Source organism: Saccostrea cucullata, unplaced genomic scaffold (assembly GCF_032062105.1).
Source record: "Saccostrea cucullata isolate Sc308-1 unplaced genomic scaffold, CSIRO_AGI_Scuc_v1 ctg4497, whole genome shotgun sequence".
Classification (NCBI taxonomy): Eukaryota; Metazoa; Mollusca; class Bivalvia; order Ostreida; family Ostreidae; genus Saccostrea; species Saccostrea cuccullata.
In genome coordinates this window covers 9,848-30,023 of record NW_026939998.1, presented here as the reverse complement: position 1 = coordinate 30,023, position 20,176 = coordinate 9,848, and the positions used below count along the sequence as shown (strand labels likewise).

General features: G+C 32.8%; 1 protein-coding gene across 1 annotated transcript; it reads left to right on the top strand.

The window, feature by feature from the left end:
* Positions 1-13,482: 13,482 nt before the first annotated feature.
* LOC134254431 (uncharacterized) lies at positions 13,483-16,941 on the top strand (the record flags this gene model as incomplete). Its single annotated transcript, XM_062736949.1, has 5 exons — positions 13,483-13,800; positions 13,912-13,971; positions 15,798-16,133; positions 16,262-16,588; positions 16,886-16,941. Coding segments are annotated over exons 1-5 (1,077 nt in total), but the record flags the coding sequence as incomplete, so codon positions are not given.
* Between the last annotated feature and the right edge of the window lie 3,235 nt (positions 16,942-20,176).

Here is a 20,176-nt window from a genome sequence, read left to right as displayed (position 1 = left end):
CAACCTTTTTCAAACTTGATTGATAGATCTAGTGAGAACAAATAATTTATGTTAGATTATTGGAGATAGTTAAAAAAATTTGAAGTTGTATGAAAAATATGACCCTTTGAAACTGTATTTAATAGTAAAGCGAATCTGTTCCTGGATTTCCAAAATATGATTAAAATTGAGACATGATTAAAACGGCTACATGACATGATATTTTAAAAGAAAAATGTTAAACAAGTTTTCTAACAGATGATTTTTTTTTGTATCTAATGATAACACAAACTAAGAATTGACGACGGATTTTTCCGTTATTTCACAATCATGATAAGGAGCACACGTCGGGTGTGACCGGTCGGCAGGGGATGCGCACTCCTCCATGGCACCTGATCCCACCTCTGATTTTTTGGAGGTCCGTGTTCGCAATGCTCTTATTTTGTATTGTTTTATGGACCTTGATATTGAATACTGTTCCTTATCTCGACGACGTATTGTCAATTAACAATGGTGATTTCTATTCGTATACAACAATACGATATATCCTGATGAGCTTGAGATAAAGGATACCACAGAGTCTGACACATCTGTTTCATACTTGGATATTTTACTTGAAAAAGACATTAATAGTAATCTAACAACCAAGCTATATGATAAACGTGATGATGACTTTAACTTTTCTATCGTCAACTTCCCTTACTTATTCAGCAATATGCCTTCTTCACCTGCATACGGAGTGTTGATTCGATACGTAAGAGCTTGCTTTATGCATGAACAATTTCTAAAACGAGGTGAATTATTAACAAGCAAGTTGATATAACAAGTATATCAGCAGTCTCGTTTAAAGTCATCATTTCGTTAGTTCTATGATCGATACAATACCCTTGTCACCAAATACAATTTATCACTGAGTCAAATGTTGACTGACGTTTTTCATACTTATTGTTTGTCCATTATTTATACGCTGAATTGACAACGGATTTTCCCGTTATTTCCTGATCTTGACAAGGAGCACACGGAGGGTGTGACCGGTAAGCAGTGAATGCTTATTCCTCCATGGCACCTGATCCCACCTCTGATGTGTCGGAGGTCTGTGTTTGATCTGCTCTCTTTTGTATTGTTTTATGGACTTTGAGATTGAATATTTTTCGTTATCTCCATATGCTTTTACATATCCTTAACTAGCTTAAAGCAAAATGTATGTCACTAAAGATTATTTTTAAAAAAGTACATGAACGGTTAAATAATTTATTTCAGATTGACAGATTCCCTATCAAACAAACAAACAATATGGATGTTATTTTGCTTGTTTAATATGGCGCTTCTGGCCGCGTGATCAAATTGCTGGGGCTACCACAGGGCTGCCCCAAAATCAACAATCAATACAACAAATGTGACGACCCAAATCGGGCGGATCATGCACTGGGTAGGTCACAAGTGCATGAACGTCATCAATTCTATAATCAATCAAATTCAATCAATCAATTATGAATCAGGCTTTTTAAAATCAAAACCTCTATGCAGATATACATATTGATACTTAACTGTTAAGTTATTTAACTGCATCGATATTTTCTACCTTGAACTCACTTTCCAGATGGTACCCTCAGTTTCAAAGAAACTATTGAAGATATCTTCATCTTCATATATTAGTTGATACATACTGATGCAAGGTATTCAGCTATATGTCAACATATTTTTACCTTGACATTTAATTCGGCCTTGACTTCATTTTTCTTAAATAAGTGTGTAGGTAATTTTCAAAGAAACTGTAAGATTTAAAAAAAAAACTTCTATGCTGATACATATTAAACTTAACCATTCAGAAACATCAATTGGTTGTCTTTGAATTTTGATCTTGGCGTCGCTTTCCTTTACTTAGTGGCTATCTCAGATTCTAAGACATTTTTCAAGACATTTTTAACTAACCACATATGTTTGTGCATATTGATTAGAGCTTTTTGGTTTTTTTTTATAATAGACTTTACTTTTGACCTATTTCTCACTTTTTATTATTTTGCATTTTGTTTTACTTAATTATTTATCGTGTATAAAACTTGGTCTTATAGAGACTAATCAAAATACTTTTGATAAAACTTCAAACACTTACACAAATTTTCCTTTTGCATCACGAATAAACGGTTGTTGGGGCAATCATGTCCTACGGATATATTTATAGACAAAACAGTTTCAAATGTATATCCTGCAAACTGAGAAGTCAGAGATCATCGAATCTTTTCATTCAAGATATCCTCGGGCGTCTTAATTCTTCATTTTTGAATGGCAAATATAAAAAAAACCAAACATTTTTTTTATATGTTATACATTTCAGACAAAAGCATTACCCAAGGTTCAAGAATCGGAACACCATTGGGAAGACATTTTTTTTGGGGGGGGTGTATAGGAAAACGCTAACAAAACCCTTAACAACTTAGCTCAAATCATCGTGCCATGCATAATTGCGGTACTTTGTTGTCGTTTTCAGCATTGAATTCATATTTTGGGATGTCTTCGGTCCTATAACACACCTGGCCGTGGCGGCAAATATTATACCGGGCGTAAGCGCTGTATGATAATTTGTCGGCACGGCCAGGTGTGTTATTGGACCGAAGACATCCCAAAATATGAATTCAATGCTTATATTTACATTCTCTAATTTTTCCTCTTCATAATTGTTTATTTCTGTAATTGTTAATGTGTATAAAGCGCCCTTCAAAACTGGTGTGCTTTACAGACGTAAAATCCGTTTTTGACGTTTGTGACGTTGCAAAGATTAATAACGCAAACGAACATTGCGAGGGAAAAAGTGACAAATTAATTTTAAACGCACATTTGTTGTATATTTACGTTAATTAAATATTATTAAATTGTATCAAAATAATGCACATTTTGGTTTTCCTAGAGTATTTGAAATTATACAGTTCCTATTGTGTATTGTAACGCACAGTGACAAAGTCTATAATGATTTGAACGTCGTAGATTTCTAATGGATTTTATAAAGAAAATTACACTTAATGTAAATATTTAAACTGGTTTTCAGTATGTAAAAACAACAGTACGGTGGTATCGATTACCTGTTAGTAAGGAATCGATAAGCTTAAGCTCAGATCTCACAAGGTGCACTTATCTGTTTAAAACAAACAATCACGTCATCTGTCACAGTTTGATTTTTAGAGGAAGAGTTCACCTGTTTTAAACAGTCGTTTGTTAGTTTGATTTTATTCAAGAAATAAGGTAATGATTTCTGAATATCTATAAATGAATTTATTCAAGATCTTTGAAAGGAATAGAAACTTACAAACCATATCATTGACTTACTTTTGGGTGGTATAAATAGCACAATAATTATTACCTGGGTTAAGCTGAACACGATTCGTAAAAGGAATGTGTCCGCCATTTTTTTCGGAGAATCGCTATACCAGCAGACCCCTATAAATAGAGTAGGACTTTGTCACTGCTGAGTGGAATCGGTCGACACCGGTGTATACGGACGTAATGCTATACAACACTCCGAAGCGACAATAATATCGTAGTTCTTCGTCTAATGCAGGAAAGTAAGACGCCAAAGAAAATAACAATATAGTTGTACAGGTCAGTGCAGTATGCAAGCAAACGCAGATACACGTTACTGCAAAAAAATGTAAACAAAGGCAATGCAAGTTAACCAGCATTAACACGGGTCGCCCTTCCACGCCGATACCCTTGACAATAAAGCAGTCAGGTGTGACGAATCTAAAGAGTATACCCTGGTGTTGATGTAGTAAATTGATTTGTAAAGAATTTGAACTTTTCTAAAGGTTTTTTGCAAAACTGCAAAATAATCATTTCTGTGAAAGGTGAGTCGCATTCTAGCAGCACTTTCTTGGACTAGGTGATGTTTTTAGAGAGTGATTTTTACAAACAAAAATGAAAAAATGGTAGATCTGAAGAAAATAAATTTTGAGCAATGCAAACACATGTTTCTATTAGGTCATAAAACACGGATTCCTGGAAATTCCAGAGGTGAGATTGTGTTCCTGGGAGTGGTAAGCATCCCCTGTTGACCAGTGGTCCATAAGTATAGATCAAGTAGCCGAAGCATTCCATATTTTCAAATTCAGTATAAAAACAAGATGTGTTTGTAAAAACTGATGCATCTGTATGAAAAGTTTCTCAAATGTATGTCAATATCAAGGTCAAAGTCAAAAGGTCAAAATTCTTGTTATCCAAAACAAGAGGCCCATGGGCCACATCGCTCACCTGAGAAGCTTTGACCATTCTGTTCTTTACCAGATTTCCCCCTTGTAATACATAATGCATCCCCATCCTACCCCACTGAAATCTACACTACCCCAGGATCCTTCCATGTGCACATTAGTTTCAGCTTTTCTGGCCCAGTGGTTCTTGAGAAGAAGATTTTCAAAGATTTTTCCTTTATATATTTTTATGTAAATCTTTGATTCCCCATTGTGGCCCCGCCCTTCCCCCGGGGGTCATGGTTTGAACAATTTAGAATCTACACTTACCAAGGATGCTTGCACACAAGTTTCAGCTTTTCTGGCCCAGTGGTTCTTGAGAAGAAGATGTTCAAAGATTTTTCCTATATATTTCTATGTAAAACTTTGATTCCCCATTGTGGCCCCGCCCTTCCCCCGGGGGTCATGATTTGAACAATTTAGAATCTACACTATACCAGGATGCTTCCACATAAGTTTCAGCTTTTCTGGCCCAGTGGTTCTTGAGAAGAAGATTTTCAAAGATTTTTCCTATATATTTCTATGTAAAACTTTGATTCCCCATTGTGGCCCCGCCCTTCCCCCGGGGGTCATGATTTAAACAATTTGAAATCTACACTATACCAGGATGCTTCCACATAAGTTTCAGCTTTTCTGGCCCATTGGTTCTTGAGAAGAAGATTTTTTAATGACCCCACCCTATTTTTGTCTTTTCTTGATTATCTCCCCTTGTGAGTGGACTTGGCCCTTTATTTTAATAATTTAAATTCTCCTTTACCCAAGGATGCTTTGTACCAAGTTTGGTCAAAATTGGCCCAGTGGTTCTTGAGAAGAAGTCTAAAATGTGAAAAGTTTACAGACGGACAGACGGACAGACAGACAGCTAGACAGACGGACGGACGGACGGACGACGGACAAAATGTGAACAGAAAAGCTCACTTGAGCCTTCGGCTCAGGTGAGCTAAAAAAAGGTTTTATCACAAGGAATACACCTGTGAAATATGAAAGCCCTTATACTTACTACTTAAAAGTTATGACCAAGATTAATGTTTTTAAAAAGGAGGTTAAACTTTGAGGTCAAAAGGTTAAACATATTTTTAAAATATTTATACTCCTTGAATGGTCTTGTCTCAATGGAAATGTATGTGAAGTATGAAAGCCCTAGCACAAACTGTTAAAAAGTAAAGCCTAAAGTTAAAGTTTGATATCTTTTTGTAAAAGGGGGTCAAACTCTAAAGTCAAGGTCAAGAGGTCAAATATTATGATACCCGAAGAAAGGTATCGACAAAAGGAAATCACCTGTGAAATAGGGAAGCCATAGCCCCATCCACTCAAAAGTTATGGGCAAGGTTAAAGTCTTTGCGGACAAATAGACAGATAAAGAGAATACAGCTAGACAGATAGTCAGGGTAAAATTATATACCCCCGAAACTTGATTACGGGGGCATAATAAAGGCTTAACAATTGGTATGAAACATGTCAGGAAGAATACGACTCCTTAAAAGGGCAAAAGAAAAGGTTTACAAGGTCATTACAACGACCATAGAAATATCGAGATGCTGACCTAAATCGAACATAGTAACATTACACAATAATTTGCGGAGTGTATGACGTCGTTATTATGAAGTCAAATGTACTATGACGTCATAGTTAACAGCTCACTGCATACAGGTAAAAGTACGGGTAATTTTTTAGATGGCAATAAAGTGCAGATATACAAATGTATACATAATTAAATAGAATTGAAATTGTTAAGCTTTGGCTTTTTACAGGTCGGAGAGAATACTCGATATCGGGTATTATCCGTGAAATCACGTATTTACTCGATATTAGGGTATCTTTGAATCCACGAAATAGGGTATAGGAGGTGTATTCACCTAATTAAACTTAAACAATGGGATGGCGCATGTTGCCGAGTTAACTTTCATCTAGATACACATGTTTTCTAAAGGTATCACTAGCGAAGTAAGAATTTGGGTGTCAAGATTAATGCGCCCAGGACAACGAATACACGTGGAGCTCAGTACATTTCATGATCTGCACACAAAAAGGCGTTCGATTTGCTTTATATATTTTCATAATGTTGAAAGTATATGCATCTTCCTCATGTTCATTCCCAACACAAGAGAATTGTAAAGTATCAGAATTCGGGAATTTATAATAATTCCACATCAACACGACAAACATGAACAATTTGTAAATAAATCAAATTTTACGGAAACATATTTCACACACAAGATATGATACCATGTATAAACAAGAGATTGTCGATCGTATCTAATTATGCGTCATTAATTACTAAATCACATTCATATTGTGCATAAAATCAAATTTATTTATGAATATATGAATAAAGTAATGATAAAAATGTTTAAAATTTCGGCTAAAAAAACCTTCTTTCTTTTTTTTTTGGAAAATCTTTTTTTTTAACATTCATACATATTTGCAGAATATGTTTTCAACATTTTAGCAGAGACAGTGATAGTTTCAGGAATACAGCTTATGAGAGAACATAACTGTTGATTGTTTAATTTCGTTAAGTCATCAATATTTTACCATTTCTTGGCGACATATTTTTAATTATAGGGAAGATTTATTTATCAAATAAAAATCATATTGGTAAACAAAAAGCAACCTGTTATTTTCTAACATAATATGAGACGGAGTTATTTTTTAACACATTTTTTCATTATAGATGAGTTTTAGGTAACGTTATTGCCATGAGTAATAAGTATCATAGATAAAATAACTAAAAGAAAACTGTGACATATTGCCTAGAACCAATCAGATAGTGCATTGTATTAGCATATTATAATGAGGTATAAGATAGCGACATAAAAAAAAAATGTAGAAGGTAGAGAGGTAAAATTCACCCTGTCTATCAAATAGTATAATAAAGGAAGAAATTGGCTACAATTTTTATGACATTTTAATGTCCGATGAGGAATTATATTCCAAAAAGTAAGACAAGAGTTTCCAAGGCAATTGAACACTCCATTATTTCAGTTTGTTCATTATTATGTTCATAAACGTAACAACTATAAGAAATGTGAAAACTTGACTATGTAATTCATATTTCAATATGACTGTACCTCGATCTTTATTGAAAAATTCAATGTATTTTAGTCTCATGAAAAAATGTACACATTTGACTTTTATTTATACCCCCCCCCCCCAAAAAAAAGAAGAAAATCCTGTTTATATGACTTCTCGCTCTGAATTTTAACACAAATTCATAAAATAAATGTAAAATGGCATATCTTGTATCGATTAAAATGCAACCAAAAAATTTACGGTGTCTTAAAAATTTCTATGCTAAATTGACATAAAAAAGATATTCACCTTCAATTAGCTAATTTCAACCTGTTTTCCTGTGGGTATTTATTTAATCTTATTTCTTTTTCTTCTTTATAATAACGTTGGTATTCTATTATGGCAGAGATATACAATTATGACTCGCTTATACTGTACTCTCTAACTATTAGGAATAATTTATATTTCACATGAAAGGGACGCCATACATTTTTCAGTAAAAATACATAACACAGCGTTAGCCGTTTAATTTCTTTAAAGTTTCACATTTTGTGAATAGTGCAGAAATTAGAAAATTAAGTATATGGAATACTTTAATCGGAAATAAAGACAAACGAAGTGCAGTTATTTGTTTTTGGAAATTATATTGAAAAATAATAACGCCATTGTGTCCTCTTTGTTACCCCAGCAGTGTTTGTCGTGTGATTTTAAACTTATTTGACAACCATATGAATTAGGTTTAATAAAAACAAATCCACAAGATACTGATGAACAAGTAACGATAAATGGCATAATGCGCCGTTGCTTTATTCTTTTGTTTTTATAGAAAGTTGCACGGAATACCCGATTTCGCGGATTCAACGATACCCTAATGCATGCATCAAGTATTATACGCGATTTCACGGATAATAATACCCGATTTCGAGTATTATCTCCTACCTGTTTAACAGTAACACCCTCCGTTCCCGGGTTCGTACCCACAAGCAACAGATTAACACTCCGAAGTATAGACAAATACCACTAAGTGAACATTTAGATGTGTGCGGACATAAGAAATTTGCGATATTTCCGTTTTATAAAGTAGTAGGAGGAAATGACATTTGTAGACGTGAAAAAGAAAAACATTTTAGTTGTGCGTTAAAGCGCAATAAAAACGCATAAAATATATATATTTAGAATTTTACCAAGAATTGTGGTAAAACTTGATATCACTAAAATTGGGTTATACCTGTCAAAAAGACAGCTTTGTAAAACTCTGATCAATCATGATAAAACATGTGCATGCCTTAACAATTATACAATCATAGATATAATCCTATTCAATAAATGTGGCATGATATAAACATTTAAGAGTTTTTATAATTATGAACAATTAGTTGACTCAACATCAATCTGTTGAGTTATGTGTTTTGGTGCATAATAAAAATATAAAATACTCTACCTTAAATTTTGGCTGTTGAATTTTGAGGGGTATATACCCTGAAACAGGTTGTAATGTATGACAATAAGCAAGCAAAGGCATGTCTTTTATGGGCTTTTTAGTTGATTTATATGTTACTTGAGAACTTTCTTAAACAATGTTTCTTATACGATCAGTCACACATGCATACTAGTTCAGATAAATTGGTGGGCAATGGACATACTTGTGTGCAAGTGACAATGGATTCGTCAATGTACAACACCTTTGAATAATAAAATTAGCTAAATATCTGAGAATATAGATTTTGGAGAAGGTTGTAGGTTTGTGAAATAGAACATATTAAGGAAGTGTTACTGTTGAATATTCGATTTATTTCGACATAATTCCCATTTATTACTATAAGCATGTAACGGTGGAATGTGTCCAAATTTATGACCTTAATTTTTGCCAAGAGTTATTTCCCTTTATTTAAAAGTAATTGAAAATTATTTTGTAAAAAATTATCTGGTAAAAAAGTTGTTTTTAATTATCATTCTATTTCTAATGTTTTTAATGATATTTCTAATGTTTTAAATGATATTGCATTATTTTAACTCTTATTTTATCAAAATCGCTTTCCCCTAATGCAATTTTTGTTAATTAAGCACTGCTTAGTTAATGAATGTTTAAACTTTCTCTTGGGCAATCTTTTTTGACTATATGATGCTTTAAGATAATGTCAGAGTATTATGTACTTGATGGACATTTAAGGGTAGAGAATTTAGTCTTACTGGAAATCGAAATCTTTTATATTTCTATTTTAATGCCTATTCAAAAGCTTTGTTTTGTGGCCCATTCATTCGAGCAGGTTGATTTATTTTCTTATCAATTTGTGAATTTTAATTTCCTTTTTAAAGGACCAATATGAAGATCGAGACAACCTGAGACAGAAGTTACAGCTTCTTACTCTAATGCGACTCTTATGCCTTGTTCTAATATAATTTGATCTTTACTTGTGACTGAACCCAGCATATCTAGTCTAAAGCATTTGAATGTTTTATTATTGCTGTTTTACTCTAAGGTTTATGAAGCCAAATTACTACAGCTTTGTTGTACTTTGAGCCTTTGACAGCTCACCCTGAGACAAAAAAAAAATCAGAAATTTCTGACTTTAAAGTTTTTTTTTATTCAGTCATTGACCAGGTGGACAATAACGCTTTCCATGGTTTCACCGTTGAGTATAATCATTTAGAGACCCCTCCCCTTTTTTGTTAGAGGGAAAATCAGTTCATATAAACCTAAGACTTTTTTATCTAAATATTCTCCGTGTTTGCCTTTATGAATTTTATTAAAATGTTTCGATAGACCAGTAAACAAATGAAACGATACCGAACTGTAAATGACTCATAACAATGATGAAATTAACCACCATCCTTTCAGTACATTTAGTACTTTGATTACAGCAGAAGTGAAAGTGTCACAATTCTCGTGAATGTTCAATAATCATTGTCATTTAAAGATTATTGAATTTTGGCAAAATGTGTAAGTTAGTTCTTCAGGCTGCATAACATTTCTGGAAAACAACACGTATGTCTGACTTAATATTTCTGCACTTGACACCCCCCACCTCCCCCCCCCCCCCCCCACACACACCACTAGCGAATCGGGGATTGTTAACATTTTACTCTAAAAAATTAATTGCTTACATGAACCCATCCCTTGACAGTCGACGTTTGATCTAAACAAAAATCTCGGGCAAATCCAAATTAAAATTACACCATCGGCACGTCTAATTTAGCTTGAAATAACAAACCCTAATAGTTACCCTTGATATCAAACTTATTTCATTTAAAAAAATAAAACATTGCTACAATTCAACTTCATACAATTTTTCATGACCTTACAGTATCATCAATTCATCGAGAAAGGAAGAAGAGGAAACAGCTAAATTAGACTGTATGCAAATTCACCTAAATTATCCGGAATGATAAGTTGTGACTAAGGATGAATATAATTATATATTTGAAAGGACTTAAGATATCTGGAAAGGGGGTGACATAGGTTACTGAAATAAACTCACTTATCCGAGACCACGCTCGTATAAGTGATGGTATTCCAATGCAACACAACATCCAACCTTTTTAAAACATTATCCCTTTGAATCAGACAGAACCAAAGGTACAAGGGGTTATGAAAAAGTTCAAAGACTGGTGCAATAAAATTAATACTATGAAGTCGATGCTCACAAAATTTATAAGGATCATTAAACAACAAAAAGTTATGATAAATTGATTATCTTTGCTTGATGAGTTAATAATTTGCCAATTGAACCAAGTCAACAGGTGACAGATCTGGCGAATATTGTTGTGGTGTGACAAAACATTACCTTTCTAGCTGTTTATCCCCAAAGCACCTTTACTCTTCAGGGAGTATGGGATTGGACGCTGTCATTAAGAAATTCAGTGTAGTGGATTCCTAATTTGGCTCCTACGGAAGCGTATTATTGTGCCATGTGATATTTTTAAAGTTGGAAATGCCAACATTAAAATTAGTTATTCTAACCTTAAAGTTAGTATTTCCAACTTTAATCTTGGTAATTTAAACTTTAAAGTTTGTAATTCCAACTTTAATCTTCGTAATTCCAACTTTAAAGTTGGTAATTCCAACTATGGAAGCCAGATTAAAGTTGGAATTTCCAACTTAAAAAATATTGCGTGGCCTAATACGCTTCCGTATGTTCCTTCCTCTCATAAACCTTTCGATTGTTTTGCAATAAGTTTAGTTTCTAGACTCCTCCATTGATCTGCCTCTCCAAATACTAATTTGAACAACAAGACCACTAGTCTTTACGAAAATGGCGTATAAAACCGTCTTTGTCCTCTTGCAATTTTTTTTGCTCTTTTCAGACCTTTCCTGTTTTTGTCAAGTGCATCTGATTGTAAATTTGTTTTAAGGGTCTAAAGCAATGAATTCAAGTTTGATTATCTGTTTGAATTTCAGACAAGCGTGGATGACTTCAATTTCTTATTTTAAAAAAATTGTTTATATATTCTTACTCGCTCTCGTTTACATTCATTTTTCAAAATATAGGGTGGCCATTTAGTACTTAGCTTTTTTGCTGTCGAATGTTTCTTTAAAATGGTGTGAAATACATCCTAATTAATGTCTATCGAATTTGATATGTTTTTTTAAGTCAATAAAACATCATAAGTGATAATTTGTTGAACTTTGGCAAGCAGAACATTGGTTGTTGTAAATCCATGTCGCCAAGGACAGTGCCAATTTTTGACGTCCTTTATATCATTATAATTGTTCATTGAAATCCAACTGCTCATCTTTCTATAAAAGAGATATTGGTTGCTGTACAGTTCACAAATTTCAGTGAATATTTCTTTAGATTCTTAACAAGTTTTACAGCAGCTTCAATGAAGCGTTTGATTCACTCTTGTTTACTGATATTTACCATTCATTTTAGATGCAGTGTCTCGAATATATAGCCCTTGTTTTACAGCTTCGCACAATAAAAATTTTAGATGAAAAATTGTCACATAAACGGATATTCATTCATTGAATATTCAATCATGAGAGAAAGTCAAGCTTAATGTCATATGATATCTTTGTTTTAAGTCATAGAGTGCAGAACATTATTTATTGAGCAGCCCTCGTATGTTTATAATGAATGCATTTATCACACTAAATATTTCAATATGTTTGTTTGAAAAAAAATTAAATTGATTGAATCTTGTGACTTATGGTCTTCTTTGCTTTATTTTTTCTAAATTTCTTTTTGTTGTTTTTTCATCTAGAGATTAAAGTACTTTTTTATTCATGGATCAACATTGCAAATATAATCGCATCGTAATAGGAGTGAAAAAGAATTTCTGAAATTCAAATTGTGCAACCGGTAAGTAAAAATGGTATTCTATCTCTAGATTATAGTACTTATTAACGTTTTCTTTACGGCAATTCTCTTAGAAACTTCTCATAAAGTTCAAAGCTTTATAAATACTAATGTAAAATAACCATGTTTTGTATTTTTCCAGACGATTTCTTGATGTCACTTATAGTAATCTTTTATGTCAACTTACTCGTACCTTATCATTATTTTCAATGATTGACATGGACTTTTTATCAGTGAAAAAAGTGTTATTTATTTAGCACGTTGATTATTAATGTCAAAACAACAACATGAAATTATATTTTTTTTTCTTCAGCATTCTAATCTTTCCAAGAATGAAAAGAGAATCAATAGTGTGCTGTAGAGAGGAAAATTGTAATGCAGGGAATAGGATCATCTTGAAAACACAAGACATAAGGAGGCACTATAAATTTCTTAAAAGGGAAATGGAACCAAATGTTCTAGTAGATTATCTCGTACAGCACAATATTTTGAACACAGATGAAAATTCCTTCCTTATCGGAATACCTCGAGCAAAGAAATGCGACTTCATTTTACAAAGATTGTTACAGCATCCAAATCATTTGACAGAATTATCAAGAATGATAATATTTTATCCTCAGGAGGAAGGATTTCATTGTTTTCTTTCTCTTCCAAGCATTGAAACCTCGACAAATGAAAATGTAAAGACCACTGATAAAGGTATAATCATTCTTTTTTTGTATATTGCAATTCATCATTACATTCTTTATCTTAATTAATTAACCAGGTAAAAATTTGTCAACCAAAGTCTAACAAAGAATCAAGTTTTATAAAATTTCTCGTTATTTGTTTTGAAGTCGGACACCAGTTTTTGAACAGGAACGTTAGGAAGAACTCTAAGAAATATTTATTGTGCTTTAAAAATATTACCTTTTCTATAAATGAAACTAATACAGTTTTTTCCATTTAAGTTCTAAACTGTAAATGTTTGGACATGATATTGAATGAAAATAGAGATGAACTTCTAGGAGAAGTCATGCACAGGATATCAAGTGAAAGCGATAGCATTGTTGACGATTTCTTGGAAGAAAATCTCCTTTCTATTGAGGATCATCAAGAAATATCGGCTGAGAAAAAGAAATCCAAAGCAGCTATTTTGCTTCTAAATCTTATAGCCAAAAGATTACCAGGATCATATCTTAAATTGCTTTCAATTCTGAAAAAGCATAAAATAAACAATCTTGCAGAGCGTCTTTTGAAAGAGATAGACAGGACTGGCTTGGAGAAAACAGGTGACAAAATATTCTGCAGTAACTGTTGTCATTATGGGGAAAAAAGCGAAAGAATGTTTGATATAGGTTTTGATACAAGATATTCATGCAAATGACCCTTTCTTTTTTCAGAAAATGAAGAAGAATTGAAAGTGGAATTTGTGGGTGGTGACGTGCATTTTTCCATGATAGGTATTTTTTTTTCGAAGTGCACATCTTGTATTCTTAATAGATATTTATTCATTCATATGACCGGTAAAAAGGGGATGCTTAAGGAGGACCCTGAGCTGGAACAAAATACTTTCAATGAATTTCATTCAAATGTTTTATATTACTAATTAGGTATATACTTAACATTTAAAAAGGTCCTGTCGTGAGATTTTTTGACTTATTTGAAAGATATTGCCTCACAAATATCGCGCTGTATAATGTTTATATGGAGTTTTAATACTTCATGTTTACGGGTCCAATATGGAGTCCATAATGCGAATTTTTACGCAAAAATAATAAATATGTTAGATGACACTATATACTCAAATATTTCGGAGTATATTTATAGTGTTTAAATTATCTGAAAGCATTTGGGTGGGGTAAATTCAGCATTTTTCAAGGCAGCTCCAACAACAAACACTTCATTTTGGAAAAAAAAAAACTGTCAATTAATATTGCTAAATTTACGATTAAATGTCAATCCTTCTGCGTACTAATTAACTGTATAAATATTGCAGGGTAAAGTTTAACCCAATATCGCTCAGGACATCGTTGAATTAGACTTAGACAATTAGACAGAACTAGAATTAGACACGCTTCACGTTTACATTTTCCAAATGCGGGGAATTAATTGTGACGTCACACGAAAACATAAAAACACAAAATTGTCTAAATAGAGAGGAGAATCTCTGTAACCATACACGAAAAATATAGTTAAAATATATGCTTTAGAAATTATCACGATAAATTGACTGTGGCGTGTTCATTATGAAATAAAACTGATCATGACGGGTTTAGCTACTATGTATTTGATCTCACTGCACTGAGAATTCAAATACTACGTCTTTGATTTCACTGACGTCAGATTGCAGGGTAAAGAAAGCGGATGTGTGGATTTGGCAATTTCAAAATATCTAAATGTTGGCAAGATCTTGAAATATTTAAAATATTTTTTTTAAACACATTTTAACAAAACATTGAAGAATAAAATTACACATGAACAGTTTATTTTAACAAAGATGTACAGTACATCAGCACCGACTATGACGTGATCTGTCTTTTTGAGTCCTGTGACATGTGTTCTGCCTCCCTTAAATTACTTCTTCTACGCATCTGATCTTACTTTGGGGATTTTCTTGGGTTTCTGTTTTATGCCCGCTTCACATGTTTGTATTGTTTATATATATTTTTTTATAAGATCGACACTTTCGAATGGACTGTTGAGCTTGAATGCTGTTCGTTATCTCCATATACCCCGGTATTCTATTCCTTATATTTCTTCTATCTTTGTTCGTTATCTCCACCTTGTCATATAGTTATTGCATGATTGTATAATAAGGGCCCTTAATCACATATTTTAAAAAATATTTTTGGAAATCCCATTCATTCAGGTAGTGACAGGAGAGCTAGTTAGTGCCTAATTTGGTCCTGTTAATTTCTGAAAAATCAAAACCGCTCAGTTTCTCTTGACATCCATTAAAGCATACTTTGATCTAAAGTGTACAAACAAATCATGAAAGAATCATGTCCTATTAATAAGTGATCAGTATGCACTGAGCCAGCTAATACCTGAAAAAGTAGATAACAGCATAGTTTGTAAGATTTATCATTTCAATTAACTTCAAGAGGAATTATACCAGGGGTTATTCAGCATATACTCATAGTTCTCTTTCGCTTTAAAACCAGATGTCAAAAAATTGTTTTTAAAAAATAATATCCAGGAAGAAAAATGATGTAACAAGAAACCAACTAAATTTTTACTAATGTTTGAATTGACATAGCATTAATAAACACCATTCCTTTTTTAGCTCCTCAAATGGAAATACAGAAAATAAAAATGATAATCTCTGGTGTTGATGGAAATGAAAGAGTTCTTGAGAAAGTGATAAAAGAAATCCCAAACTCGGAAGAATTGTTTGCTCAAGGAACACACTTTACTTTTGATAAAACATCTTTAGGATCTATTATAATTGTTCTTCAAACGGAGTCACCTTACGCCATTGCAAAGTTAAAACAATTCATAGAAAAAGAGGGTATCTGCAGATTTTTAGCACACCTATTCGAATCTAGAGATGTTCGAACACTTTTGACAAAAGAAAAGTACAACATTGAAGTTCAGATCAGAGAAGCACACGAACGAACAGGTATTTAAAAGGAAATTTTAAGGACATTTTTTAAAAGTCATTTTACCCACTTGAGTAATTGAGTTACATACAATATTGGGTGTGACTTGAAAAAAAAATCATCCAGGAATATTTGTTTTGTATTACAGATCCACCTTCTGATATTCTGAAATCAGCTGATGGTCCAATACCTGAGATTACACATAGGTCCCTTTTGGAGAGATGTTACAGCTTCCTTCTAGAGGAACTTGAGCCGCAATGTTTACTAAAAGAACAAGAAGTTGCTGATATTTTTGGTTCAGTTATTGAAATGTTCTACCAGCCGGGTTTGAGAACAATGAAAGCTGAAGCCTTCTTGAAATATTTGAAAGATCAATCCGATGAGAAAATTGGAGTTGTTCTAGAAAAACTGAAGGAGAAAAATAAACATATTTATGACCAACTTGTTCCAGATACATCGAAATATCGGGATATTGGTAACACTATCTAATAACATCTAATTTATCTTAATAAAACACAATATGAATAAAAGAATGCAGTACTTGCTCTTTCGACACTTATTGCTTTATTACGTGTTTAATCAACAGTTTGAAGCTTTTTTTAATATCAAGTCACTAAAACCTATGTTGATCTAAATTTTAAATCATACACAATATTTCAAAAGTAGAAAAAAGTGAAATCTCTTTCTTTCTTTCTCTGTGTTTAGGGAGGGGGAGGTGCGGGTTAAGTGTGTGAGTAAGAGTGTGTTGAAACTAATGTGTTTCAATTTTCAGACATTGAACAAGTCAAAGGAAATATTTTGGACAATTTACCGGAGCTACTGGATATAGTGAGCATTCGCTCAATTCAAACCCCTTTTTTGAGTACTGGGATGATATCTTCAGATGAACTGGAATTAATACATAGGAGCAATGAGTGTTGTAGAAAAGAAACTTTGCAGTTTGTAAAATTGATTTTACATAAAGGAGCAGAAGCCATTAAACTTTTCCTCTCAGCTTTGGACGCTTCATGTGGTAAAAGTACAGTTCAAAATCTTCTCCAGCCAAGGGATGTCCAAACAACAAGTTCCTGTAAGTTAAACAAATATTTTAAAATTTGAGCCACATGTAAATTTAAAATGATGCAGAACCCTGACATTTAATTTATGCGATATGTTTATCTATCCTTGCTGTGCAACCATGATTGAATGATTGATTGATTGTATATTGTTTAACGTCCCTCTCGAGAATTTTTCACTCATATGGAGACGTCACCGTATGCCGGTGAAGGGCTTCAAATTTTGACCTTTACTCGGCACTCAGGGCCATTGAGCAGTGAGGGATCTTTATCGTGCCAACGCCTGCCGCTGACACGGGGCCTCGGTTTTTAAGGTCTCATCCGAAGGACCCGCAACTTTCACTTCAAAGTGCCGAGCGCATGGCGAAGGAACAGTTGCTACAAATTTTAACGACTAGGTCAGTCGCGGCCGAGATGCGAACGCACGACATCCCGATCACGGAGCGAACGCTCTCTACCGACTGAGCTACCGTGAACGGTCATGATTGAATGATATTTTCCTTTTAAATTGATTATTTAGTCATTGAAACATATGCATCTACATTAAAATTTACTATATCAATTCCCTTGAACACCCATAGTTTAAAAAAATCAAAATATCAAAAAACTTTCAGATAAGGAAAGGCATACGAAGATTGGTTACACTGCCTTCAATGAAGAAACCGGATTGCTGTTTGAAGGAAAATTTGTAATAGAGCTCAAGGGAAATGGTATGTTAAAACACACATCTGGTGCTTATCATATAAATATAATGAACAGTACTCGTAATTAAGATAAAAGTCCATTGAAAAAACAAAAACAGTTGAGGTAAAACAAACTGTCAGGTAAAAAGTTATATCGTCTTTTTCTTTATTACTCATTATCATGACTGTTTTTAAGGACAATTATCTCTACACCTACAAATCTCAATTATTCTCATAATTCTCATCCTAATAATAAAATTCTTTTAAACCACAAATCAGTCTTTAATACTTAACATGCATTCTCTGTAAGCACCAAAAAATCTTGGAAACGACATATCTCCGATTTTGATGAAATTTGCACCACAGGTGCACCTTGGTACAAAACCAGCAAATATGGTGTTAGAAGTTTCCTACGTGCACCCGGTTGCCATGGAGACGGATCCATTGAATTTGGCCATTTTCGGCCATTTTTGACCGAACAAAAACATGAAAATTGAGGAAATATGAATGCATTTTTATCTTTTTGTAGTTAACTCAAATTTAAATATTTGTATAATAATAAAACATCGACTGTTAAGGAATACAGGGCATATAACCAGTTATTCCAGAATTGACCCCACTCTTTGAAAATGGTTCTGCAAAGTAGCATAGTTTCTCAAAATGTGAAAAATGGAAAATTTGGCATTTTTTGAGAAATTTAAGGTTAAATAAAAAAAATTGTCTACAGAAATTTTTCAAATCATATGCGTGTCGTCAAACGTCAGTATGAGTAGTGTCCCCTCATGAAAAAAAATGGAGTGGGATCTCAATGCTATTTTTAGTAACATGTATCTAAAAATAGACATATTTCAGAAAAATCCAAAAAATGAAATTTCGGCAGAGTTTAAGATGCCATTGCTAGGTAATTATGAAATATACTGTAAAAGTCAATATGCTAATGTCAGAGACTGGACACCAATAACTACCATGCATATTATTTTCAGGGATTTCCGTTTTCTATTTATAGCTTCAAATGCCTAAATATAGACATGTCTCATAAAATGATGAAAAATGTCAATTTTCCATCATTTTGAAGCTCCACAGAATCATAAATAATAAAAATATGGATCTCTCCAATATTTCATCAATAAGAACAAGGAATAGTATAATATCTCACAAATTATTGAGGACAGGCTCTCATCTCTATAAATAGAAAAAATGTCTAAAAATAGACACATATGAAATTAACTGTTTAATGTTGAATTTCCACAAATTCTCAAATTAGAGATGGGAAATTTACCGACTTACTGTCATTAACTGTAACTGATATTATGTGACTGACAAGAACAAAAGAACATTCAATGGAATGCAGCATGATAAGCAGAGGTTTCCATTTCTATTTATAGTAACACATGTTTGAAAATAGACGTAATGCAAAATATCTGGAAAATGTCGTTTTTTGTACTTTTTCTAAAATTTTGGATGAATAATTGCTGACTATCTGTTTTTAATTGCTATTTGCATATAGTGACCAACAAGTAAAAGAAAGTCTTATATCAATTACAAAATGAGAAGCAGTAGTTTCCATTTCTATTTATAGTAACACATGTTTAAAAATAGACGAATTGCAAAATATCGGAAAAATGTCGTTTTTTTTAATTTTTCCTTACATTTTGGATGAATAATTGCTGACTATCTGTTTTTAACTGCAATTGGCATATAGTGACCAACAAGTAAAAGAAAGCATTATATCAAAAACAGAATGAGAAGCAGAGGTTTCCATTTCTATTTATAATAACATGTGTTCAGAAATAGACGTACTGTAAATTATCGGAAAAATGTCATTTTTGTATTTTTTTTCTAAAATTTTGGATGCATAATTGCTGGCTATCTGTTTTTAACTGCTTTTGGCATATGGCGACCAACAAGTAAAAGAAAGCATTATATCAAAAACAGAATGAGAGGCAGAGGTTTCCATTTCTATTTATAGTAACATGAGTTTAAAAATAGACATACTGTAAATTATCGGGAAAATGTTTTTTTTTTTCTACTTTTTTCTCACATTTTGGATGAGCAATTGCAGACAATATGTTATTTACTGCTATTGGCATTCAGTGACCAACAAGTAAAAGAAAGCATATATGAAATACAGAATAAGAAGCAGAGGTTTCTGTTTCTATTTATAGTAACACGTTTGAAAATAGACATGCTGCAAATTCTCGAGAAAATGTAGACTTTCGCACTTTTTTCCTAACATCAGGGATGGTCAAAGTGCAGACAAACGGCTTTTATTTGTTATTGACAGAATATGACTAAAGAGTATGAAAAAGCTTTAGCTAAAGTGTA